This window comes from Lepisma saccharinum, chromosome 27 (genome assembly GCF_977018435.1).
Source record: "Lepisma saccharinum chromosome 27, izLepSacc3.1, whole genome shotgun sequence".
Taxonomy (NCBI): domain Eukaryota; kingdom Metazoa; phylum Arthropoda; class Insecta; order Zygentoma; family Lepismatidae; genus Lepisma; species Lepisma saccharinum.
Window position 1 is genome coordinate 43,170,577 of NC_139255.1, and position 26,857 is coordinate 43,197,433.

General features: G+C 39.4%; 1 protein-coding gene across 2 annotated transcripts in view; it reads left to right on the forward strand.

Annotated features, from left to right (window-relative positions):
* Window positions 1-26,044, forward strand: part of Sox15 (Sox box 15 transcription factor) — a 353,573-nt gene extending 327,529 nt beyond the window's left edge. For both annotated transcript variants that reach the window (XM_083113437.1, XM_083113438.1), the window contains exons 3-4: window positions 19,593-20,501; window positions 24,338-26,044. In XM_083113437.1, the coding sequence (XP_082969563.1) occupies window positions 19,593-20,501; window positions 24,338-24,780 (1,352 nt within the window). In that variant the 3' untranslated portion in view covers window positions 24,781-26,044. The remainder of the gene's footprint in view (window positions 1-19,592; window positions 20,502-24,337) is intronic.
* The last annotated feature ends 813 nt before the right edge of the window (window positions 26,045-26,857 follow it).

Below are 26,857 nucleotides of genomic sequence, written 5' to 3' on the forward strand. Positions count from 1 at the left end.
GGACACATCTTCCAGATAGGGTATAAGCAACTCACCTTTTGCAATTGTATAACGGGGAAAATTAACCTACAGCTGGCAACACTGTTTGAGTTGCTTTCGACGAGCCAAACTCAAATAGGCTAAAGCTAATCTTCTACAGCTAGAAGCTTGAAACATATACCCTCGCAGAGTATGCCAACTTACCTTATGTAAAAATATTACCTAGTACGGTTAAGCTGTGACATACAACTAACGATCAACACGACCACCTGACACACATACGGAGAGAGTGAGACAGCTTATACGCAATATATTCCTACACATGTACTGGGTTTAAAAGGTAATTTGCAACAACTATTTCATTCACTCCCTATCAAAATCTTCTAACCATATGTTTTTGACACTTGCCGCCAGAACATGGTGGTTTTAGACTGTAAATTCAACCCGATTATTCTATTTGTGCATGATGCCTGCATTTGGAATATTTTATTCTTGGCATACGGTATTTTGCGTGCTCCAGTAACCTTGCGCTCGATTCACGGAAGCTATGACGTGTATTTCCTGTTTCGCGAACATGCGAGAATTTTTCACAATAGATAATATATTGCAAGAGCGAGTTGTTTGTGTATATAAATCTAGTTTTGGAAATAGACATGAATATAATGTCAAAAATTATTGCATAACTTAAAAATATTGATATTTATTGCACTAGCAAAGGTAAATGTGGAATGCCCCGGCCCCTCAGCTGTTAGGTTAAACACCATAAAAATTTTATTACTGATAGCAAGCATTCTCATATCGACAAAACAGATCTAGTAATGAGCTGTCTTGCAAGTCTCCCGAGTGAAGGAATATGATGCCACTATAAACTGTAAACAAGATATGCAGTCCCTCGCATGAGATGTACGAGGCTTATGAACCTCGACCTATAGAGTTGTACAATGGATGTTTTTTTTTTTTAAGCATAGCGGTGTGTTTTTGTTTATTTCAATGTCATCGAGCGGGCATGTAAAGAAGGGGAGAGAAAAAAAAGGAGGAGGGGTTATAACGGATAATTCATATTTCGATTTCAATATTTTTGCTAGTCACGATTCACCTGCTATCTAGAAGGACACTGGACGAAGGCTAAAAGCGAGTGAAGGAGAGAAATGTTATTTTTTTTATCTTTTTGATTGTGTGTGATGAAATAGTTTTAGATAATAATAGTAGGCTAATAGAATTGTAGAAAACGGCTGTATCGTGATGCGAGGCTGAAAGCAATTTCGAAAGCAGTCTCGGGCATCTTCGCGTTCAGCCAACAAGGAAAATGCACATGGAGGGCGCAACGGTATTGTCCATGGATGGTTTTTCTGAATAAACATACATATCAGTTTTTGCAGTCTCCAGATGGGACCGGAGCTTTTGTTTTGGTTGGACAAGGGGGTTCAGATAAATACATGGACATCAAAATAAAAGAAAAAAAATTTACTCCACTGCTCACATGTATTGAGTCTTCCAATAACACACCTCGCGGGGGCGTACCTACATGTATGCAAAATATAGTTAATGTCTTATTTCTCGAACCTGTGGTCTGTAGATTTGCTTTTGTTGGCAACAGAAACAGAAAAAATGGCACCATGTTATTGAATACTGATATGGGTGTACTGTAATCATAACAATTTTTCTAGTTAAAAATCTATGTCGAAAAGCAATGTTGGGTGACTTGTCTGTGTTGGGTCTTATTAACAACTTCACAGCTGTACCTGCACAACTCATCGACTACAAGGCAACAATGTTAGGAAATGTGTGCGTGGCTCCGAGAATACAATTTAAAATCACTAATGTGGCATGAACCCCCTCCACTTGTGTGTATTTGAATATGCGAAAATTAGACATTTTGAATAATCGATGAGAACAATCACAAAATCAGGTTGCACCTGTATGACGTGTTCAAACTTCAGACGATTTTTGTTAATCTACAAAAGCCAAGTGTGAACGGAGATTACTACGAAAATTGGGGAAAAGAAAAGAAGCGAGGCTATTTTGGCTAATGGCAACGATGAGGATGAATAATGGTTGTTTTGATAAAATTGACGAAGTCAATATGCCTAGCCTAAAATAAAATTCAACAATTAATGTTAAACATTTGCCACTCTGAAATGGCGACGGCTATCATCATAATATCACTTGTTTCTAACCTGTTCATATTGGCCCTCTCTCTACCCCTCCATAAATTCGATTCGAAAGGCACAATCATTCCAGTTCTTGAATAAGACTCGCATATGCCCTCAGAAAAAACAAGAGAAGAAATAAATAAATCAAGTCATGTATATTCTTCATCCCCCCAATTTTCTTCCACAACACCGCACGAAGCCTCGAGTTTCGGATATTGTTGTTGTGCGACAGGATAGGATAGATGAACCGTATGTTTACCGAGGACCAGACGTAATCAAACATTTTTTTGAAAAGATAGTTGAAGAGGTTGAGACCATTGGCAGCCTCTTACGCGAATCGAAACCAAATGCTCCTATTATCCAGCGATGAACTTCAATCTCACAATAACATTGAAACGTGTCCGGTGTGCGATCAAAGGTTTTACCGACGAGAACCGGAAAGTAATTTCATCATAATTATTTCACCGGAAACTACATCGGTGGAATCTGTAACATAATGTATTTATGTATGTGTTTGACAATCATATATCACTTACTAGAACAATTTTCACATTGTTTTCACTATGTAAGATGATATTTTATTTATATTTACGATAAAATAGAGGTTTGGGTGTAATAACAGTTTTTATTAATTAATTTAGAGATGTATTTTTTATTTGTTGAGTTAATGATTAGGTTAATTTGTTATTTTCTCGCGAAAAAAAAGAGGGGACCACAGCTGAAAGAAAATACACAACTTGTATTATTGAGGTCAAGAGTTTGTTTTAACATCACTTTTTGCACACATAGGCTAATCACGACTCGGGATATGTTTAAAATGGAATCTGAAACATTGATTATGCGACCTGACTGGAACTCGGAATAGGACACACTGATTACAAAACGTCGATATATTACCACTTGGTAAGAAATTGAAGTGTTTCAATTCACACACACACTCACAATTTAAAACAACTAAACTGATCGCAGGCCCAACTGGTGGCTGGCATACACAACTATCCATCCACCAGTTGTCTTCTGGGGCGTGTGTCTCGATGAGTGTCAACAACCTCCATTGTGAAGTAAAATCTGTAGGGGTAACATCACTCTCCAATTACAATGTTGGCAAACTTTCCAACTTCATCGTGAACGACGACAAAGGTATCGGCTACCTGATAAAAATTATCAACACGCTGCCTCCGAGATTCTGGAACGTTGCCGAAGGAAAGGGACTCGTGAACGACATCATCAACAAGTTATTTTTCGAGATGCATTTACCTGGCTACCAATACTGCGAACCGGGTACCAAACTCGAGAAAAGATTGGAGAGAGGAGACAAGGGTGTGAATCCGTTGGACGCGGCATGCAAAGATTACGATATTGCTTACAATACGCACACGAATTTGGATGCACGTCACGAAGCAGACAAGAAATTGGAGCATGTCGCTTTCAGGAGGGTCATGAGCAGAGACGTTTTTTTTTTTTTTGGGAGAAAAAGTTGTAGCATTGGGCATCACTATCGCCATGAACACGAAACAAAAATTTGGATGGGGAATCCTACCTAGAGTTATTTTTAACTGGCAACGAGGTGATCTTGGTCAGCACGACGAACCCTCAGCTGTTATAGAAGATATCTGAAACCAGCTTACACTAGTTACTTATAGCTCCCCCAATTTTCTCACGATGGTGGGTTGCTACCGACCCTATACGTAGGCCGGATAAATTCCGACCAGAGCCGGATTCGAACCTATGCCGTCTCGCAGCGAACAATCTCAAGACGAGTGAACGCCGTAACTCGCTCAGCTATGGAGGAGGACTCTCTCTCTCTCTACTCTTTCTCTAATTTTCATCATTATTGTTAAAATTAATCCAAGAGAAAATATATATTTTGTGTTGACATGGGAAATATGCAATAAAAAAATGCATGATCAATAGTTAAGGTCAAAATCTGAATAAACAGTGAGGGTGATACACGCAAGCTTCCAGGCATGTGATTTGCACAGAATTAAATATAAAATGAGAGATGGAAGGTTTTTGTTACTATTAGAATTTAAGGACGGAAAATATGTACAGCGAATGAATACTACGTTTGACTAATCGTGAAGATGAGTATCACAGTACGTTTTTATCGTTCTTATATAAACGTTGAAACGTTTAAGAACGTATAAGAACGTTTACCAAAACGTTTCAACATTGTTGAAACGTTTCGGTAAACGTTCTTATACGTTCTTAAACGTTTCAACGTTTATATAAGAACGATAAAAACGTACTGTGATACTCATCTTCACGATTAGTCAAACGTAGTATTCATTCGCTGTACATATTTTCCGTCCTTAAATTCTAATAGTAACAAAAACCTTCCATCTCTCATTTTATATTTAATTCTGTGCAAATCACATGCCTGGAAGCTTGCGTGTATCACCCTCACTGTTTATTCAGATTTTGACCTTAACTATTGATCATGCATTTTTTTATTGCATATTTCCCATGTCAACACAAAATATATATTTTCTCTTGGATTAATTTTAACAATAATGATGAAAATTAGAGAAAGAGTAGAGAGAGAGAGAGTCCTCCTCCATAGCTGAGCGAGTTACGGCGTTCACTCGTCTTGAGATTGTTCGCTGCGAGACGGCATAGGTTCGAATCCGGCTCTGGTCGGAATTTATCCGGCCTACGTATAGGGTCGGTAGCAACCCACCATCGTGAGAAAATTGGGGGAGCTATAAGTAACTAGTGTAAGCTGGTTTCAGATATCTTCTATAACAGCTGAGGGTTCGTCGTGCTGACCAAGATCACCTCGTTGCCAGTTAAAAATAACTCTAGGTAGGATTCCCCATCCAAATTTTTGTTTCGTGTTCATGGCGATAGTGATGCCCAATGCTACAACTTTTTCTCCCAAAAAAAAAAAAACGTCTCTGCTCATGACCCTCCTGAAAGCGACATGCTCCAATTTCTTGTCTGCTTCGTGACGTGCATCCAAATTCGTGTGCGTATTGTAAGCAATATCGTAATCTTTGCATGCCGCGTCCAACGGATTCACACCCTTGTCTCCTCTCTCCAATCTTTTCTCGAGTTTGGTACCCGGTTCGCAGTATTGGTAGCCAGGTAAATGCATCTCGAAAAATAACTTGTTGATGATGTCGTTCACGAGTCCCTTTCCTTCGGCAACGTTCCAGAATCTCGGAGGCAGCGTGTTGATAATTTTTATCAGGTAGCCGATACCTTTGTCGTCGTTCACGATGAAGTTGGAAAGTTTGCCAACATTGTAATTGGAGAGTGATGTTACCCCTACAGATTTTACTTCACAATGGAGGTTGTTGACACTCATCGAGACACACGCCCCAGAAGACAACTGGTGGATGGATAGTTGTGTATGCCAGCCACCAGTTGGGCCTGCGATCAGTTTAGTTGTTTTAAATTGTGAGTGTGTGTGTGAATTGAAACACTTCAATTTCTTACCAAGTGGTAATATATCGACGTTTTGTAATCAGTGTGTCCTATTCCGAGTTCCAGTCAGGTCGCATAATCAATGTTTCAGATTCCATTTTAAACATATCCCGAGTCGTGATTAGCCTATGTGTGCAAAAAGTGATGTTAAAACAAACTCTTGACCTCAATAATACAAGTTGTGTATTTTCTTTCAGCTGTGGTCCCCTCTTTTTTTTCGCGAGAAAATAACAAATTAACCTAATCATTAACTCAACAAATAAAAAATACATCTCTAAATTAATTAATAAAAACTGTTATTACACCCAAACCTCTATTTTATCGTAAATATAAATAAAATATCATCTTACATAGTGAAAACAATGTGAAAATTGTTCTAGTAAGTGATATATGATTGTCAAACACATACATAAATACATTATGTTACAGATTCCACCGATGTAGTTTCCGGTGAAATAATTATGATGAAATTACTTTCCGGTTCTCGTCGGTAAAACCTTTGATCGCACACCGGACACGTTTCAATGTTATTGTGAGATTGAAGTTCATCGCTGGATAATAGGAGCATTTGGTTTCGATTCGCGTAAGAGGCTGCCAATGGTCTCAACCTCTTCAACTATCTTTTCAAAAAAATGTTTGATTACGTCTGGTCCTCGGTAAACATACGGTTCATCTATCCTATCCTGTCGCACAACAACAATATCCGAAACTCGAGGCTTCGTGCGGTGTTGTGGAAGAAAATTGGGGGGATGAAGAATATACATGACTTGATTTATTTATTTCTTCTCTTGTTTTTTCTGAGGGCATATGCGAGTCTTATTCAAGAACTGGAATGATTGTGCCTTTCGAATCGAATTTATGGAGGGGTAGAGAGAGGGCCAATATGAACAGGTTAGAAACAAGTGATATTATGATGATAGCCGTCGCCATTTCAGAGTGGCAAATGTTTAACATTAATTGTTGAATTTTATTTTAGGCTAGGCATATTGACTTCGTCAATTTTATCAAAACAACCATTATTCATCCTCATCGTTGCCATTAGCCAAAATAGCCTCGCTTCTTTTCTTTTCCCCAATTTTCGTAGTAATCTCCGTTCACACTTGGCTTTTGTAGATTAACAAAAATCGTCTGAAGTTTGAACACGTCATACAGGTGCAACCTGATTTTGTGATTGTTCTCATCGATTATTCAAAATGTCTAATTTTCGCATATTCAAATACACACAAGTGGAGGGGGTTCATGCCACATTAGTGATTTTAAATTGTATTCTCGGAGCCACGCACACATTTCCTAACATTGTTGCCTTGTAGTCGATGAGTTGTGCAGGTACAGCTGTGAAGTTGTTAATAAGACCCAACACAGACAAGTCACCCAACATTGCTTTTCGACATAGATTTTTAACTAGAAAAATTGTTATGATTACAGTACACCCATATCAGTATTCAATAACATGGTGCCATTTTTTCTGTTTCTGTTGCCAACAAAAGCAAATCTACAGACCACAGGTTCGAGAAATAAGACATTAACTATATTTTGCATACATGTAGGTACGCCCCCGCGAGGTGTGTTATTGGAAGACTCAATACATGTGAGCAGTGGAGTAAATTTTTTTTCTTTTATTTTGATGTCCATGTATTTATCTGAACCCCCTTGTCCAACCAAAACAAAAGCTCCGGTCCCATCTGGAGACTGCAAAAACTGATATGTATGTTTATTCAGAAAAACCATCCATGGACAATACCGTTGCGCCCTCCATGTGCATTTTCCTTGTTGGCTGAACGCGAAGATGCCCGAGACTGCTTTCGAAATTGCTTTCAGCCTCGCATCACGATACAGCCGTTTTCTACAATTCTATTAGCCTACTATTATTATCTAAAACTATTTCATCACACACAATCAAAAAGATAAAAAAAATAACATTTCTCTCCTTCACTCGCTTTTAGCCTTCGTCCAGTGTCCTTCTAGATAGCAGGTGAATCGTGACTAGCAAAAATATTGAAATCGAAATATGAATTATCCGTTATAACCCCTCCTCCTTTTTTTTCTCTCCCCTTCTTTACATGCCCGCTCGATGACATTGAAATAAACAAAAACACACCGCTATGCTTAAAAAAAAAAAACATCCATTGTACAACTCTATAGGTCGAGGTTCATAAGCCTCGTACATCTCATGCGAGGGACTGCATATCTTGTTTACAGTTTATAGTGGCATCATATTCCTTCACTCGGGAGACTTGCAAGACAGCTCATTACTAGATCTGTTTTGTCGATATGAGAATGCTTGCTATCAGTAATAAAATTTTTATGGTGTTTAACCTAACAGCTGAGGGGCCGGGGCATTCCACATTTACCTTTGCTAGTGCAATAAATATCAATATTTTTAAGTTATGCAATAATTTTTGACATTATATTCATGTCTATTTCCAAAACTAGATTTATATACACAAACAACTCGCTCTTGCAATATATTATCTATTGTGAAAAATTCTCGCATGTTCGCGAAACAGGAAATACACGTCATAGCTTCCGTGAATCGAGCGCAAGGTTACTGGAGCACGCAAAATACCGTATGCCAAGAATAAAATATTCCAAATGCAGGCATCATGCACAAATAGAATAATCGGGTTGAATTTACAGTCTAAAACCACCATGTTCTGGCGGCAAGTGTCAAAAACATATGGTTAGAAGATTTTGATAGGGAGTGAATGAAATAGTTGTTGCAAATTACCTTTTAAACCCAGTACATGTGTAGGAATATATTGCGTATAAGCTGTCTCACTCTCTCCGTATGTGTGTCAGGTGGTCGTGTTGATCGTTAGTTGTATGTCACAGCTTAACCGTACTAGGTAATATTTTTACATAAGGTAAGTTGGCATACTCTGCGAGGGTATATGTTTCAAGCTTCTAGCTGTAGAAGATTAGCTTTAGCCTATTTGAGTTTGGCTCGTCGAAAGCAACTCAAACAGTGTTGCCAGCTGTAGGTTAATTTTCCCCGTTATACAATTGCAAAAGGTGAGTTGCTTATACCCTATCTGGAAGATGTGTCCATGGCTTATGTCGTAGGTTAATTTAGTTTGCAATAAATCTTGTGTGTTGACCCTTACAAGTGATATAACTGCCTTTCTGCCTTTGAGTCACCTGTAAGGCTATATGTGAATGGGCGAGTGAGGTTAGTTTAGTTTACGATAGATCGACTTGTCATGCTATGTACTACTTTCTGCTTTTTGAGTTACCTGTAAGACTATATGTAGGTAGGTAAGTGAGGTTAGTTTAGTTCACAATAAATCACACTTTGAATTTACTCACACTCTCTCTGTCTGTGTGTCAGGTGGTCGTGTCGATCGCTAGTTGTATGTTACAGCTTAATCCAAACTAGGTAATATTAACTGTACTTCAAAAAATAAAATTGTGTATATCTCATATCAAACTAGAAATAAGAAAAATCAAACATTAAGCATTCATGCAGATTAATTAAGCCGTAAATTCAAAATTTTGACCCCCACACAAATCGCATTACATACATACATACATGTAGAAAAACAAAAATATGCTTTTTTTCGTCCTCGTAGTGTTTACAAGAGTCCCCTGTAAGTAAGACTAATCAGGGGTGGACCTACAGTTTCAAAAACCACTTGTGCAAGTATCGAATCCTTAAATACCACTGCACCATAAGAGGGAGGAAGCCCGGTGAGAGGGGGTAGAAAGCTAGAAACATTAACACCGCTATTGCCAGTTAGCATCTTCTTCATCTTATTGCATACTTATCATCTTATAGAAGATTACGCCGTCAACTTGTAACTTGTAGGTTAGCCTCACCTGTGAAATATCATATATTTAAAAAACAAAAAAATTGTGAAGCAACTAGTCAGTGTTGCCAACTCCTATTGGACGAATCTTCGACAACAACTCTCTCGCATAATTCAAGCACGAAGACTTTCGCGACAGACCTCGGTGCGAAAAATAAATTTCCCTACTGGTCCAAGCACACTCTTCCACGCATACAAAAACATTTCGACAAGCACATGTACAATTTGGATTTCACCTCAACAGTGCTGCAGAATAACAACAATCCAGCCAATAAGGCACCTCTGATCAAATTAACACTGCACACTACGATCAAAATCCAATATAAGTTAGTTCGATGCGCAAATTAAAAAAATAATAACTCACAAAACTCTACAGAGGCATTAGGCTTTTGATAGCTATGACCGTTAGAACTGGTGTTGAGCACCCACGCACCCTGGCGAGGTTATAGAGGCCAGAAATCCTAAAAAATAAAAAAATTATTATTTGTTTGTTTGCATCACAATACAAAAATAATAAGAAGCACGCGCACACATGTGTGGCACATCGTTCCCGCGAGAGAGGTTTACAAAAATCCCGATATACATTGGCGCCCGGGACTTGGAAATAATACGTATTCGCTCACCACTGTTGCCAGCTATAGGTCTCTCTCCCTCCTCATCTTACAGCAATGTTGGTGTGTGTGTGTGTGTGTGTGTGTGTGGCACATTGTTCCCGAGAGAGGTTTACAAAAATCGCGATATACAAACATTGGTGTCCCCGAGACTTGGAAGATTACAATAAAATGCATTCATACTTCAAAAATAAGAAAAAGCATTTACTCATCACGCTGTGTCAGCGCAACAAATAAATGCGCAGAACATGATCTACCCATGATAGATAAATAGGCGCGCGCGTGTGTGTGTGGCACATCGTTCCCGAGAGAAAAAGCCGTGTCCGGATTGGCAAGCACTCCATCCCGTTCTCTCCCGTTGCTCTCGCATGCCGTCGAAGTCACGTCCAAGTCGTCCGAATCTGCATGTCCCCTTGTAGTACGGCTGTCACTTTTCCCGCCAGGTATCAGCCCGAACTTCACCCACCGCGCTCTGGGGCGCAAACAAACATGACAATAATTTCCACCTATTTACTACTCATATTAAAAATATAACACACTATTTCATCATTTACAATTTTTCTGCATTCAGTATTATCGATAAAATATTAAAATATAACTGAGTTTTACATCCTCTAATCAGTAAATATTGTCTGTACAAAGAGAAAGTTAGAATATGGCTGCCAAGCGCAGCGTCACAGCAAGTTCAAGCATGCATCTGTCGCGCCTCTCTGCTCTTCCCTCCAACTCCACGTCTACCGCAAATTCGGACAACAGAGATTGGCTGAGTCCCGGATGGAACAGCGCTCTAGGTAACATCTGTTGCTAATTCGGACGCAGCCCTGGCTACCTCCACTAGTCAGTATTGCCAACTCCCATTCGTAGGTTAGCTTCGCCTGTAAAATATCATATGGTGAAATATTCTTGAGGTGAGTTGGCAACACTGAACCGCAATTGATGTTGCCAGTGTTGCCCGGGACTTGGAAATAATACGTATTCGCTCACCACTGTTGCCAGCTTAGTCTCTCTCTTTATCTTACAGCAATAGGTATCTCTATCTTTTTTAGTTGCAGATGGGTTGCCAACACACTCTAGTTAATAATACTACATATTATACGCACACACGCACACACATACTGTGTTGCTATCCATCCATCTCTTTCTCTTTTACGGCAGTATATATTTGCCAAGTAAAAAAGCTGTAGATAGATGTTGGCAATACTGCCGGTTGTTTAACTCTTCCCTCTCTCTTTTTTTTTTTTGTAAAAAACTATGGCAAAAATACCAGTAGGTTGGCAAATTGCTTTATGCACTGTAAGGCCTCAAGCAGAATTGCCAGCTCCTCGCTTTAGGTTAGGTTAGACAAAAACAAAAATCTTGGTGACTTTTCGAGTAAAATGTTGGCAACTCTCCTTTATTCTCGGGATTCATGTCAAACTGCAGTTTGCCGGAGATGGGGAACTGGTAATAATTCAAGTTGTTGTTGAATATGTAGAAAGTCTTGCCCACATCCTCGTCGTACTGGGTCAGGATGCTATTCAAGTGTATAATCAACAAACCGTTGAGTTTAGATAATAGGGAGGGCAACAGGTCCAAGCTCGCAGGTGGCGACTGTGCACTTTGGGCAAATGCCTCCATAGCCTGCTTCCTGAAGCCAAACAGGTTCATAGGCATTGTTATTTTATTTTATATTTAGCGATTCGTTTCGAGCCTCAAATAATAATTCGAGCGTCAAATAATAATTCGAGCCTCAAATAATAATTCGAGCCTCGTCAGTACTGCCACTATTTGTAGGTTAGCTTAGCCAGTGAAAGATATAGTGGAATCTTCGGATGGGTTGGCAAAACCCCCTCAAAAAACTAAAAAATTATACACCGTGAAAGGCTACGCCGAATTAGAAACACTGGGGTTAACACCCAAAAAGCTACGCCGAGTTGGTAACACTGCTTGTGTGAGGTTGCCAACTCCCCCCAAAAAGCTTCAAAATATCAGTTGGTGAAATTTTCGTGGGGTGAGTTGGCAACACTGAGCCCCACATGATGATTCGAGCCCCAAATGAGGGCTGTGAACTCTCTAAATGGGGCTACTATCGTGTGAATTGAAAGTTCGTTACAGACCCCAGAAATAGAGTCCCGTATCTACAACTCTACAAGGAGATCTTTCAGTCTCTTAAACGTCCGAACACACGGGGTTGTGCTCCGACGTGGCAACAGCGCCAGCTTCTGCCACCCGCCTAATTTCATAGCGTTAACTTACTTGTAACGCAGTTATCAGTTTTTTTAAAAAAAAAAATCGGTATGACGGCTGACTGTCACTTCGAGGTTCCGGGTTCGATTTCCGAAGTGGGTGATTTAAGGTGGGAATTTTTCCAGTCGTGTCACTGCATGAAGGAGCTCTGGCGTTCACCCAGCCTCTAATCCTCTAATAAGTGGGTGCAACGGCGGAGTGTTGTGCTGATCACACATCTCCACAAAATGACCGAGATTATAAATGTCCTTATAGGTGCATAAAACACAGATTTCATGTAGACAATTCCAAGTAAAGTTTATAATTTTAGGAATTTTTCTTAATTTTTCAAGATTTACTAGAAAGCAATCGAATTATTGCAATATCCTGTTACTTAGTTTGGAGCTATGAAGACTTGAGCAACAATGCTCTCAGGTATAATCAATCAATCCAGTTCGTCTTATATTCTAATTCAGCCTTCCATATCCCAGATTAAAATTTGTAATAATAGATGCCGGGCATAGCACTTTTCTTAAAGCGACAAGTTGTGGATTTTTGCTTACAGAGAAAGCAATCCTTTATTCAGAAGAATTTTAGCAAAATTTTAACATCTCATAATCCGTTATAAAATGCGAATGTGCTCCCCTCCCTCTTCGTAATGCCTACAAATAGGAATGCTACACGAGACACTCCTTTAAAATCTTTTTCTTTTCTCAATAATGCCAAGTTTACAAACTGTAGTTAAAGCTGTGGTCAAATATTAACTTCTAGAAAAAGTCATTCATTCTGGAGTAATGATTACACTGGGGAACAGTGAAATTGCGGCACAGTGTTTGAGAGCGAATTTAGGGCAATTTCATGCTGCTGAATAATGATATAATAATATATTTCCTGAATTGGCTCTAATTTATGAAATAAATGCAACTAAACCAAAATGGCGGAAACATAAGACATATATATAAATGAACTTCCAACAACCATTTAATATTTATTTTTGTGATTACAATCATTATTATAAAAATACATTTATATAGGCCTATGATCAAAATAATTAAGAAAATATGTACACAATGAAGTAACAAACTATGTGAAACGTTTTCTATACGATTTCCTGCTGTATTGCTTTTGAGGACAATCCCTCTGTAAGCTCCAACAGTAGTCGGCCATCACGTGGCGATCCCACCGTCCCTGGTACCTTTCTTCCATTATCCTTATATCCTGATGGAACCTTTCCCCCTGTTCTTCACTAAAATCACCAAGGTTCTCAGGGAATCTGTCAATGTGGCTATGTAGAAAATGTATGTATCTTCACACTCATATTAGCTCCCAATTTCTAAAAAATTTTCAACATATTTCCAACTATATCGGGGTACACTTCTGCTCTGCGATTCCCCAAAAAGTTTTTGACGACGGACACAAAGCTCAGTCAGGCCTCAGATTCGATGTAAGACATGTAAGTTGTAAAATTGGCATCATTCATGAGTGTACGAATTTGTGGTGGTCCGTCAAAGATTCCTGCCTTCAATTTTTCAATACTTAGTCCTGGAAAAGTGTGGCATATATATTTGAAACAATCACCACTTGTATCTAAGGCCTTGACAAACTGTTTTATCAACCCAAGTTTAATATGCAGTGGCGGAAGGATGATTTTGTCCCTATCTATCAGCGGTTCATGAATGATATTAGCTTTTCCCACTAATATTTTCCCTTGGGGGCCAAACTTTTATCGTCCAATGCTTTTCTCTAGCACGACTATCCCACAAACATAGGAAACAGGGATACTTTGTGTACCCACTTTGTTGTCCTAGTAAAAAAATCACCATCTTCAAATGCACACACACGAGCCACTTATGTTCAGCATATTCAATTTTTTTCTAAAACCATTTTTATGTTTTAGTATTCTTCCTTAAGGTTTGTTGAGTGTCCGATATATTGCCTAGCAATGCTTCATAAGTTGCCTAGCAACAATTTACAAATAAATAAATATGTTTATTATGGGAATTTCAGCCCATTATCAAATTTTGATATTACCGAGAAAAGCGTAGAGTAATTTTACCTCCTATATTTTCCATGGTGTTTATTTTTATAACTGGAGTCAATTCAACTGAACCAATCATACAATTGGCAATCACAGCTGTTTTGTGTGCTGAAACTGTTATTAAACTTTATGCCGCAAAATAAAATCTTTTTTTTGTTCCCCAGTGTTATGAATATATGCCCAATTGGCACAAAAGAGGCGTTTAAAATAAATTAAAATAAATATTAAGTGCGTATAATAGTATTTTATAGGCTCCAGTACGGTATGTTATTTTATTTTCTTGTTGATATTGCTTTGTGAATTGTGAATTTGATATTGTTAACAACTTTAATAATATTACACTAAAAATGAAAAACTTTGAAGAACCCTTATATAAAAAGAAAAACTTTGAAAAACCCTTATTAAAAACGAAAAGCTTTGAAAAACCCTTATATAAAAATGCGAAACTTTGAAAAACCCTTATATAAAAAAGAAAAACTTTGAAAACCCTTATATAAAAATTAAAAACTTTGAAAACCCTTATATAAAAATTAAAAACTTTGAAAACCGCTTATATAAAAAGAAAAACGTTGAAAAACACTTATATAAAAAGAAAAACTTTGAAAACCCCTTATTATAAACGAAAAGCTTTGAAAAACCATTACATAAAAATGCGAAACTTTGAAAAACCCTTATATAAAAAAGAAAAACTTTGAAAACCCTTATATAAAAATTAAAAACTTTGAAAACCCCTTATATAAAAAGAAAAACGTTGAAAAACACTTATATAAAAAAGAAAAACTTTGAAAAACCCTTATATAAAAAAGAAAAACTTTGAAAAATACTTATATAAATATGAAAACCCCTTTTATAAAAAAGAAAACTTAAAAATGAACAGAAAAGGTAAGAATTCTCTTTTTTCTCGTTCTCACTGAAGTAAGCAAACATGAAGTATTTGATCGTAACAAACTCACTAGAGTAAGTCAAATTACTTAAGTGTAAGCTAAACGAATTTGAATTTTTGGGCGCGTCAGTACTTAAAGGCTATTTTGCACCCGTCACGTTATGCGGGGTCCAGCCCCTTACCTTGCCTAAATTAACTAATGTCGTTAACTAAAATATTAAAACATTCTGATTTTGGTTAAAAGTCGAGGCTGTAAAGGAGCCACTCAGCACACACAAGGACAAAACACAGACGCCAGAGCCTCGTTAGTCTGCAAAATGCAGTCCAGGGTGTACTACGTGGAAGTGAAGTTGACAATTGGGTGTCCTACGTGGAAGGAGCACCCCTTACACTACTGTAGGCTAAACGAGACGCCGTATACCCTCGACTACAGTTATGTCAGTACATGAGAACGAGACTGCAACGTGTTATCTAGACGAGACCGAGAAAAGGAGCTTCCTCGTTTCCTAACTGCGCCTGTTGCGGACCTCCCACGGGCAGAAACCTGAAGGGTCCAAAACCATCCCAAACTCCTGAGACGAGGACCTGTGATGTAATCGATAAGTGTCATTAATATTGCTGACACCGCCATCGAGCTGCTTGAATATTTATGAAGGTTTCAGGTGTTTGATGCACGATGGAGTTGGAATAGTGATTGGCACGGCCCAAGGATTACTTTTTTGCCCCCTTTACTACCGTTGGTTGGCTTCTGGCGTAATGTATTAACGAGATATCCCTTGGGTCCCTCGACCTCCACCTCGAGAGATCCATAACCCATGGATGACGTCTCATCTTCTCGCCCTACAGATGGTGCCGTGAACAGCCAGGTTCAGATACCTAGACACGAAATGTCCATTACTAGAGCCCGTAAGAGTAAAAACCGTCCAAATACAAGGCACTACAATAAGAAAATACGTATGCATTTTGATTTAATATTTTAAATAATGGAAAGTCTAAAATACATATACAGTAAAACCTCGTTAGTCCGGATTAATGGGGGGGGATAAGTTGACCGGTTTAACAAAAGTCCGGATTAACTTAAATAACCTAAAAGAACAGTAGAAAGTGTATTAAAACACGTTTATTATGGTGTATTTAAAGGGCATAGGCCTAAATACACTATATGGAGGCACATAGTGGTTCGGATCCTACATTAAACTATAGGTCCAGTCCCGATTAGCCTTTCTGTGCATAAAGTGGACTTAAAACAACAATCAATCAAACCTAAGTACACTATACAGTACAGTAAAATGTAAAGCAATACGACAATGCAGTACTACGTACATACAAACAGAATTTCATCAGTGGTTGACTGCCTTTTCTTTGGGAAGTTCTCCCATGGACGTTGGATGTACGTATTCCTAGTCGTTACGGAGCAATATGACGAATGGAATCGTTGACTTCTAGCCACATTTAAAACACATTGTGCTTCTTTTTTTTCCTTTTGCCTGTCCGGATTAACGAGGATTTACTGTACCTCATCCTAAATTTAACACTTTCGTAATATTAAGGCTTGGTATAGTATAGAGATTAGACGAGACGAGACTTTATTTATTTCCTGGCTTGTTTTACATAATATGTAAATACGTACACTAAATCATAATGCACGAGACCACAAGAATTTAATAAAATCTCCTCCCCGTGTAATCACAATAGTGCCCTACTTGTGTATAACGTTTTAGTCCCTAATAATCGAAATAGGCACCACCAGTCAAATCAGGTAGTTTTGGGCATTACAGAATTTGCATATGAGGATTGTAATAACTCGAAACATAAGAGTGTGTTACTATGGAAACAAACACTTTGCTTCATTTACTTTATTTTATGTAACTTTTCTGCCGTTTTTGGATAATCGTGAGCTTACAGAAGCAAGAAACGGAAACGTACCAGCCACCTGTAAAAGCGAGGGAAGAGACGGATTACAATAGGGCAAAACTGAAGAATAAAATATTACGAATGCACAGCTTGTAGTTAATATTCATTACGTGCATCAGAGAGGGGCATAGTAGAGTGGGAAGAAGGTCACTGCGAATGTGCTACGCTACATATCGCATTTTCCAAGATTTTATTTCATAATCATTAGCTAGATTGCCCGTCAAAGGATTGTCTAACGAAAAACATATTAGGATCATCACGTTGTAGCCGAATGTCAGAATGACCGTTAATAAGATATCACCGAATTCCCACAACATTTTCATTACGAAACATTGAAGTATATACCAATTATTAATAGATGTTATATGCTCCACTTCTCGGTTCCTGTCTACACATGGTTCTATTCCTTAATCTGATCTATACCGCTAAACCTCTCAGTGGATATAATGAACCATCTAAAAAGTCCTTTCACCACCTGTAACCTGTATATATAAAAAGACTTCCAAATAACATTTCATGAACGAAAGGCTCTATCTTCCAAGATGTCAGATATACACTAAAAAAATTAAGCTGGTACTGTTGAGACTTTACAATATCTAATTATATTATATTCCTTAATAATCTATAAAGATGGTATACAACTTTCTAAGCTAACTATTACTGAAACAAAACATTCTTCCTAAGCGACGACATCTGTCTTCTCTTTCCTGAACTTCGTAGTAGAAATATTCTGACTTCTGTTTACGGTTTGAATCAACCAACCAGGAATCATTGTACATGAACAAGATGTTTTATGGGTTTAGAAAGGGCGGGAGTGACAGATTGGAAGATCCAAGCTATATTATGCCACGAAGAACCAAAACAAATCAGTATACTTCCACGCCTGTTCAAGTGCAAGTGCACGCACATGTTCTGATAACTATGGTCATCTTGTTTTGCGTTGAATATACGCTGAACCAACAGCCATGAACATTGATTATTCATTAAATTTACGCTTTTCCATCGATTACCTTGCAAGATGAAGAGTTAACGTCCTTTTTCTTGCCAATTTGCAAGCCGTGTCCAAACTTGGACTCGAAACCGATCACGACATCAGCCAATGTTGTGTCAAACAGGAGCACATGGCGTGGAAGAAACATCCAAACGCGTAAAGCAATTTCGCAGTCAGTAAAGGATACGTAACAATTTTCTCCCCTTTTCACCGAACGGGTCGATCCGAAATAAAAATCCTGGGATGGTGGTGCTTTGTTTTTCGAATGGGACGTGACGCACCTGTGTACGGTTGCACGGATGGATGTATTTTCAGAGGTTGTCCTAGAGATGCATGCTCCATATAGATTCATGGACGTATTCTGCAAATCTGCTCCGGAACCAGAACGTAACGGGCCGAGTAATCATATCTGTCCACGGCATGCTTCGTTGTGGAAAACTGAAATTGGAAAAAATACAGTTTTTCCACGCTTGCTACAATCTCGCATCCTCCGGTCAGGGGCATTTTGAATTACATGTCCGTTCTTGGACACATGACATGCTTTCAGAAGAGCGTGCGTGGAGCACCGAGGTGTGTATAATCTACTAAAACGGAGAGCTCATTGCTCGTTTCATGAGGATATAGAATAGAGCGGGGGTAAAAGTCATTACTCAGACTGGTCGATAGTAATCGCTTCGATTTCAAAGTATCCCGTGAAGACAGTTGTAGCATACGTTGCAGACTGTTTTTTTTATGCAGGGTGAGAAATTGCATATGCTTGTGTCTTTTGTTAGTTTCCAGGGAACGCTGTTGCGCCTAGGAATTTCCATTTTTAAGCAGTCTGTCTTCTATTTTGCAGCGCCTCAACGCTCAGTCCTCTCTGGGGTACCCAGTCTCCATGAGTAGAAGGGAAAGACAGACACCCTCTCCCTCTCACTCACTCACACTCACTCACTCACTCTCTCTCTCTCTCTCTCTCTCTCTCTCTCTCTCATACACACTTCGCCTTTTCTCTCTCCCCCTCTTCCTCTCACAACGAGAGAGAGAAAGGAAGATGAAGAGGATATAGTGAGAGAAAAGGGAAGAGAGAAAAAGAACAGTGTAGAGAGAGAGGAGGAAGAGGTAGAAATTCTGAGAAAGAGAGAGAGAGAGAGAGAGACGCCCCCCCCCTTATATAGGACAGCTATTGAGCATGCTCTCGATCGTGCTGTTGCTAAATAACTGCATAGCAGTTGTATTTATTTTACAAATATTGTGTAGAGAATGAATGTGAGGAATAGAATATATTAAGAATACCACAATTCCACTTCAAGACTGTTCCTTCTACAGGACTCACTCTTCTATAGGCTTTCTAGACTTTGGAGCAGCTTACCTCCTAATGTTGACCTTTTTTTTTTTGCCAGAACAACCCAGTGTCTGAGCATTGTTAACCATGTATATATATATATATATATATATATATATATATATTGCCAGCTTGTTTTATTCTTACACGGGTAAAATGCTTTTAAGGTATTGTGTCTGAAACTTTAGTACAAATTGACTGTTCAAAAACACCATTGTGACATCTGAAGTAACAGTTTCTGTTTCTTTGTCTATTGCAGGAAAGAAGTGGCGAAGTCTTACACCCCAGGACAGACGTCCCTTCGTGGAGGAGGCGGAGAGGTTGCGAGTCATTCACATGCAGGAGCACCCCAACTACAAGTACCGACCCCGACGACGCAAGCACAACAAGCGCGGCGGTCGGCGAACGGACGTTGGCGTGGGAGGTCGCATGGGGACCCCTCCCCAGCCGGGCATGGGCAACCCGATCATCCCCACGGGCGGCGCACCTGGCCTCCACAGCACCAAGTTACCTCCGTCGTGCCCTATGCCGCCGTTCCACAACTACCCTCCGTTCCACAAGTCGAACGGGTTCGGCAGCCACTTCCCGCCCATGCTCCACACGCCCGAAGCCTCCCCCAACGGCAGCCCCGAGCCGGACACCCTCCGCATGGCCCTGAGGACCAACTCGTCCCCCTTGCAGGAAGCCCAGCAGCAGACACAGCACGGCATGCCCATGGATGACGTCAACGCCCTGCCCACTCCCGAAATGTCCCCCATGGAGCAGGAGAAAGACAACTTCCAGTTCAGCGAGGAGAAGAGGCAACACCAGCAGCTCATGGCGTCGAACACGACCAACTTCCTCAAGTCTCTAGCTTACCGTCAGCAGCGCCTCAACGCTCAGTCCTCCCTGGGGTACCCAGTCTCCATGGGTCCTTGCCAGGGCATCGGGATGATGGCCTCCCAGCAGGCGTGCGGGCGGGTGATGGGCGGCACGGGCGGATACGGGCACGAGACCGTCACCAGCACGTTCTACCCTCCGCTGTCGACGACAGCCCAGGAGCAGCAACAGTCCTGCGGCGGGTTGCAGATTTACACGACCTCCAGCATCGGCTCCTACGGCAGCTACGGGCTTTCATCTTCTGGAATCTACTCCTTCGCTCCGAGCAGGACGCCGGAATCATACAGCAGTGAGTAATCCATTTTAAATCGCTAGCCTATACAATTTTCACGATTTGCCGAACCATGTTCATTAATTCGGTGTTGAATTTGCGTTTTTGTCAATTTTTACAAGACAAGTTTACTTCATGTTCTCTTCCGTGTTAGAAAGGTGCAAGACCAAACATAAAGCGAATATTCTTCGTGAATGGTCATGCAGCTAAGTCTTGAAGCCTTGGACTGCAAGCGAAAATCTTTGGAATTGCACTTCGACTGCAGCGCCTGATACGATCAACAGATACAACTACGAACGCATTGTTTTTTCCGCTTTAAAAACACTTGTCTTTCACCATAGAAATTGCATAGCATTTTAATAAAGTTCGTATGCTTACATTTCCACACAATAGAAAAACTACAACCAACATCTGGCTGACTTTCGACTGACATGATTTCACACAAGTGAACAACAAGAGATCGAGTGAAGTAAACAAGTCTGCAATGTCGCGTACTGCATGCATGCTGCGGGCTTGATTACTCGTTTATTGACGCTTTGGGACTGCACTAGTTGACGTCGGTTCCGACAAGATCGTAAGCCTACTTAAGGACAGAACCTTACGATGGGTTAAAATATACATCGGTGTTCTTTCCGATAGATGGCAGAAGTGTATCAGTGAAAATTCTGTCTACAGACTTAAACAAAAATGGCCTCTTTGTGAAATATAGAAGGTTGCAACTGGTTAAGTGAGGGACAATCATGTCTTCTAACCTGTCATTTTAATCCCTCGGTGTTCTGCTTCTCACAAAAAACAAATTTTTCGAAAATCTTTTATACTCCAGTTAAACAAAATCACCACTTTTCAAAATATTAATAATTGGTAAACAATTTCATAATGATGTAACTAGTTTAATGAGAGGACAGTTATGTCTTGTTATTTTAAACCCTCAGTGCTCTGCATCTTTTATAATTTTTATTTTAAAAATAATATACTTTCAAAGAAATTAAAAAATTTAGATATTATAAACATGGAAACAAAATTGCTAACCATATAGAATTTTGTTTAGCTTTGTAGAAGGTATAATATCTACATATAGGTGAGCCTGTCTGACACATATTTTTGTTCAGGAATTTTCGTGTGCTGTAGGTTAGATGCCATGACAAGTTTGCACACAACGATAGCTCTTGATTGCAATTTTTTTCAATTAAGGCTTTCCAATGTTAGTTCGCACATATGAAAGGAAGTAATTGCATAAAACTGTTAAAATTAAAATTATAATGATCGTATTCTTCAAAGAATCAAGAGCTTTCCTGTGATGATATATTATCCTGTGAATTGATTATCCTAGATGGCACCTTTGAATCTGTGAAATCATTCCGGCAGTTAAATTATTTCTAACACCTCTATGGTTGAGTGTAATGTTCCTTGGAAAGAAATCAGGTGTAATTTCCTATGTAACTCATTTGAACTTTCTGCTGTCACGGGGCATGAATCTTGTAAGATTTTCTTAACGTAATTATCCACAAATTCCTGATAGATGTATGTTGAATGTTTGGTGCAGCAGTTGCTACAGAAACAATTATTTTCTGTTCGTTTCTGGGCTCTGAAAATATATATGGCATGCCTCATATTCAGGCTGCGTACTTAGTTGAGGTAATAATGCCAAAGCAGATTGAGGAGGAGTCCATTCACACAGTTTTTTTCCTGCCGATCCTTCGCACATTCACCGCGTGAAGAACCAAAGTCCACGTTAGCATTCTCGAGAAAGGGGTAATTTGACTGGCAATTCTGACCTAATCGTGACTACCAGAATCCAATTACTACTAATCGCAGGCCGAGAAGGACATGGACGCGTGAAGTGCTTCCCTTTCTTCTTCTTCTTCTTCTTCTTCAAGACTAAAAAAAGAGTTGCAAGGTTGTAACTGTAATTCCTGAGGGCGGGCATGAAATGATTTTTAGTTACCGGACAATTACAATCTTCGTCACTCGGCTAAAATGGTACTTAATCCCAAAAGACTCAACACAAAGATTGGTAGAACGAACCAGGCAATAGTGGAATAAGCAAGGTGGGGAAAATACGACAAACAAAAGCAACAGCTGCTCAGAGTTAGATTTGGAAGTCGTGTTTAACCATCGAGGAGATAGATACCAATAATGTTCGTGACGGTAGCCACCCATGAAGCGTGACTTCAGAGTCCAGCATGGCAGAAATGTCCCAGTGAGGAAGGGAAGGTATAGCATGCAGCTATTCACAAGTGTGATTTGCCTAAAAAGGAATCGTCATCTTCGGATAACGACCCTTAAACTCTAAACCCTGTCCCAGCTAACTGTAGAGCAGGGTCGCGCATATGGGTAGAGGAGGAGGAGGAAAATAGAGTGGTGAAAGCGCAGCGTTGTCAACCGTACGGTCCTGACCGTAAATGTACGGACGTACGGTCCGACCTTAGTCCGTACGCTAAATGCACGGCTTGTCAAAATTTGCTCTTGCAGTTTTATCCCTAATCCTGGAGACAAAAATACTGTCCGTTTTCCATGTGCGTTCGGTATTATCCTTTTCAAAAGTTTGCAACGCTGCATAGCGAAGGAGGAAATCGGGAAACTCCCGTCGCCCATACACAATCCCGTTTCTCTCACTGTTCATTGGTGGAGCCGACTCGCGTCACTACTTGCGCAGAGACTTGTTCTCGTTCGCCTGGTCTACAGTTAGCTGGTATGAATAATACTTCCAAATTAAATTTCTTGAAGTAGTTGCATTACCTGTCTTTCTTCCTAGTTAGTCTATGTCTTCATCACTTTTATGCTTCATCAAATGTCCCAATTACCATATTTTGTCTGTTTCAACCAAATTCATAGTTTGTGAGGCGAAGTCTGCAGTCCTTTCTTGCTCTCGTTAAATCTATTTGTTTTTTTTTTAAGATTCGACTTTTATACTCAGCTTCTCTGAGTCTTGGATTCGAATACCAGGTAGCTCCACGACCATATTCATTGACCTGAGGTCAGTCTCCTTATCTGCATGTGCCTCCCCAATGACGTAATCGTAACGTCGTCGCCTTGTAATGAAGAGCTCCAGAGTTCCAAATCCTGTGGAGGCACGCAATTCTTCGAATCCCACTTTAAGCTGCAAGTGCAGTCCCGATAAGCCTGTCTATGCATAAAGTGGACTTAAGACTCAACCCCCTCTGTTTCAAACTTACTCTTGCAACCTCGCCCTTTTCCACACACGTACCTCCACTTTAGTTTTAGGATAAACAAAGTAAATTAGGATGTGCGTTTGATGCTTATTAGTCAATTGATTGATTGATTTAGTTTATTTTACTTCGCGGTTTGTGCCTCTTGGCTAATTTCCGAAGATGAGGATGAGTGATGAAATTGATGAATGGACGGACATTCACAAACAACCAAGCGCGAGCCCCAGAAAACGTTTTTTCATATGTTTCTTGTTTGTTTCACTCTTGCTCATCTCGAATTTCCTCTACACCTTTTATTCTTTGTGAACATCGTTGTTGGATAACGAAATCTATCAAAATTCACTATGTTTTCTTTCTAGTGCACCTAGCTTCATTTTTTGTCTTGTAAAGACTTTATGTAGAATTATCTCGCTTTATTCATTATAATTTTGAATTTTCAACCACATGTCCAGCCACAAACCTATTAGTTCGAAGACATAATCTGAAACCATTCCTCAGACACTACTCACTTCTCTTTTATTATATGTTTCTCCACTTCTGCACTATTTAAGTTTTGAAAATACTTAATTTTTTATTGATGCCCTTTCTGTTGTTTCTAAATTGTCCTCTTGTTATTGACTTTTGTTGTGTCTCAGCTATTGCACTCATTGTGCTGACATGTATTTCCCTTCTTTATACTTTCAGACGGAGCCATTTCGGACGAGAGCCAGCAGCAATCCAGAGGATACCCGCCCGTGACGTCACACAACCACGTAGCCATGTCCCACTTCAACCAAGAAGAGCTCTTGGACGGAGTGGACACCAACGAGTTTGAGAAGTACTTGAAGTGTTCGCCAGGCGACAACAGCAGCGTGGGCGCGAGCGGGAACAGCAGCAGTGGCACGGAGGGGATGGATTCGAACCACAACTACCAGCAACAGCAGAGCCCACCGCCTGCCCAGCAGCACGGGTACTACCCCCATCACTCCATCGACTCATCCGGAAGCATGAGTCTAAAGTCCGAGAGTCCATATGGCGACCACTGCGAGTACGAACAGCAAGGTTCTGTGGTCCAGCCCGCCGTCAAATCCGACGACGATTTCAGTGTGATACTAGCAAACGTTCGCAAGACGTGCTACAGCAGTTGATGATCACGCCACGTGAAGTAAGAATGCAACGTTTTTTCCTGTGGCAGAAGTGTAATTGAATTGAGACCTCTCCGACTTATCAAGCGCCTTTGTACATTCCCAGTGAACCTAAACCACCAGAAAGAAGAACTGACTTGTCTTTCTGCGTGATACTTGTGATTTAATTGTTGCATGTGCAAAAATCAATGCTTGGCAATTTCAGCTCTGCTACAACAATAGACAGAATATTGTTGTATATTTTATAAAAAAGCGATAAATCAAGGATCACAGATTCATACATTCCAAAGCTAATAAAATATAGACAACGAAGTATTGTGCTGTGCTTAGTATTCTAAAAATACGAAGAAAGTTACTCTTGTTTACAGGAAATATGAAAAATAATCCTGTGAATATTATATATATTTTCATAAGACACTTGTTGGACTATAAATTTTATATCATGCTTTTGTGTGATGAACAGATAATTATTGATGGTGTATTATTATCTTGTTTATAATTAAGTAAAAAGAGAAGTGTTTTTATTTGTAAGCTATAGATCGTTCATTTTATAATGTTTTGGGGTTAATTAATTGTTGTTGTGTTTTCCCTTCATTTATTAGCAGTTACACTAATTAGATCGTACATATCCTATCAAACGAAGTCAGAATGAAGCTGTAGTCAAACTATCAACACGATTTCAGTTACAACAAAATTCATGTTTTCAGTAGAACTGTACAAAAATGAAGGCCTTAGATAAACTATCTACCGATTATATTCTAGTGTACAGGTATCTATTGTTTTTAAATGTCTTTGTTACGCAGTGTCAGCAAGATCTGATTAACCAGACACATATAAGTGATAACCTTTTAATTCTTCCCTTGTATTCAACTCAATTCTTGAACCTTTTTCTTGGTTCATGTTGCAAAATATACTCGTTATGTTTCTCTCTTCTTTCTTATGATTATTGAGAAAACGTTAAATAGTGCTTATGAACTGTACATATGTTCCACTATAATATATATATGTTCTTTTAGGTATTATTGTTTGTTACTGCTTCCGGTGGATTTCAAAAAAATAGATTTTGTTTCCTTAGTCTTATGATGATCTCAATTGTGTTTAATTGGATTTGAATCATTAATCACGGAAATTGATAACAAAAGAGGAAATCATATCGTCTGTACAAAAGCAGTGCCTTATTTGGACAAAATTTGCAACAATAAAAAAAACAATGTACCAGTGTGTATTGTTATGTGCAAGTGAAATAAAAAACTGAATGCAAATTAAAGATAACCTACCATTATTTCATGCATGTTCCTGTTGTTTGTTGAACATTCTAACTTTGCAGTATTTGCAGAGTAGCGCTTCCTCTTAGGTTAGGTTAGGTAACGGGTCTCTAAAATAATAGCAAGAAAGACAAAATTAGTGGTTTGCACGAATTATTTGTTTGACAGAAATGCAAAATCATAACACATTGTGGATTCACAGGTGTGACAAAAATGGAGTGGTTGTAGGGAACTTTGATGATTGATTTGGTTTATTTTACTTACTTCTCCCACATGTGGCTAATCACAAAGAGAGGAGGAGTGACAATCATAATCCGTGGCGCAACAGGCCCATTCAGGGGCTCGGGCCTACCTACCGAATGCCGGCCTCACTCCTACTCACTCACTCACCCAAGTTGGGAGATCAACCAACCAGTTAAGGGGTGGCGTGTAGTCAGCACGACGAATCCCCAGTCGTTATTGAATGTTTTCACGAGCGGGTAACGCTATGTCAGTGTTGCCACAATCTGAGGGCACAATTTCCCTTTCCAAGGGGCAAAATTTCCCTTTCCAAGGGGCAAAATTTCCCTTTCCAAGGGGCAAAATTTCCCTTTTTGGACTATTTTTTCCCTTCACCTAAACAAATATAATAATAATAATATATAATAATTATTATTAGCAGTGGTGGTAGTTGTAGTAGCAGCAGCGGCAGTAGTAGTAAAATTTCAGTTGATCCATGTTCGTATGAATAAAAAATGTTACACAAATTGTTCACACACATGTCAGCTTCATCGCTTTCTAGTCAGATGTGCCAGTTTTAAATCATGGTCAGGAAT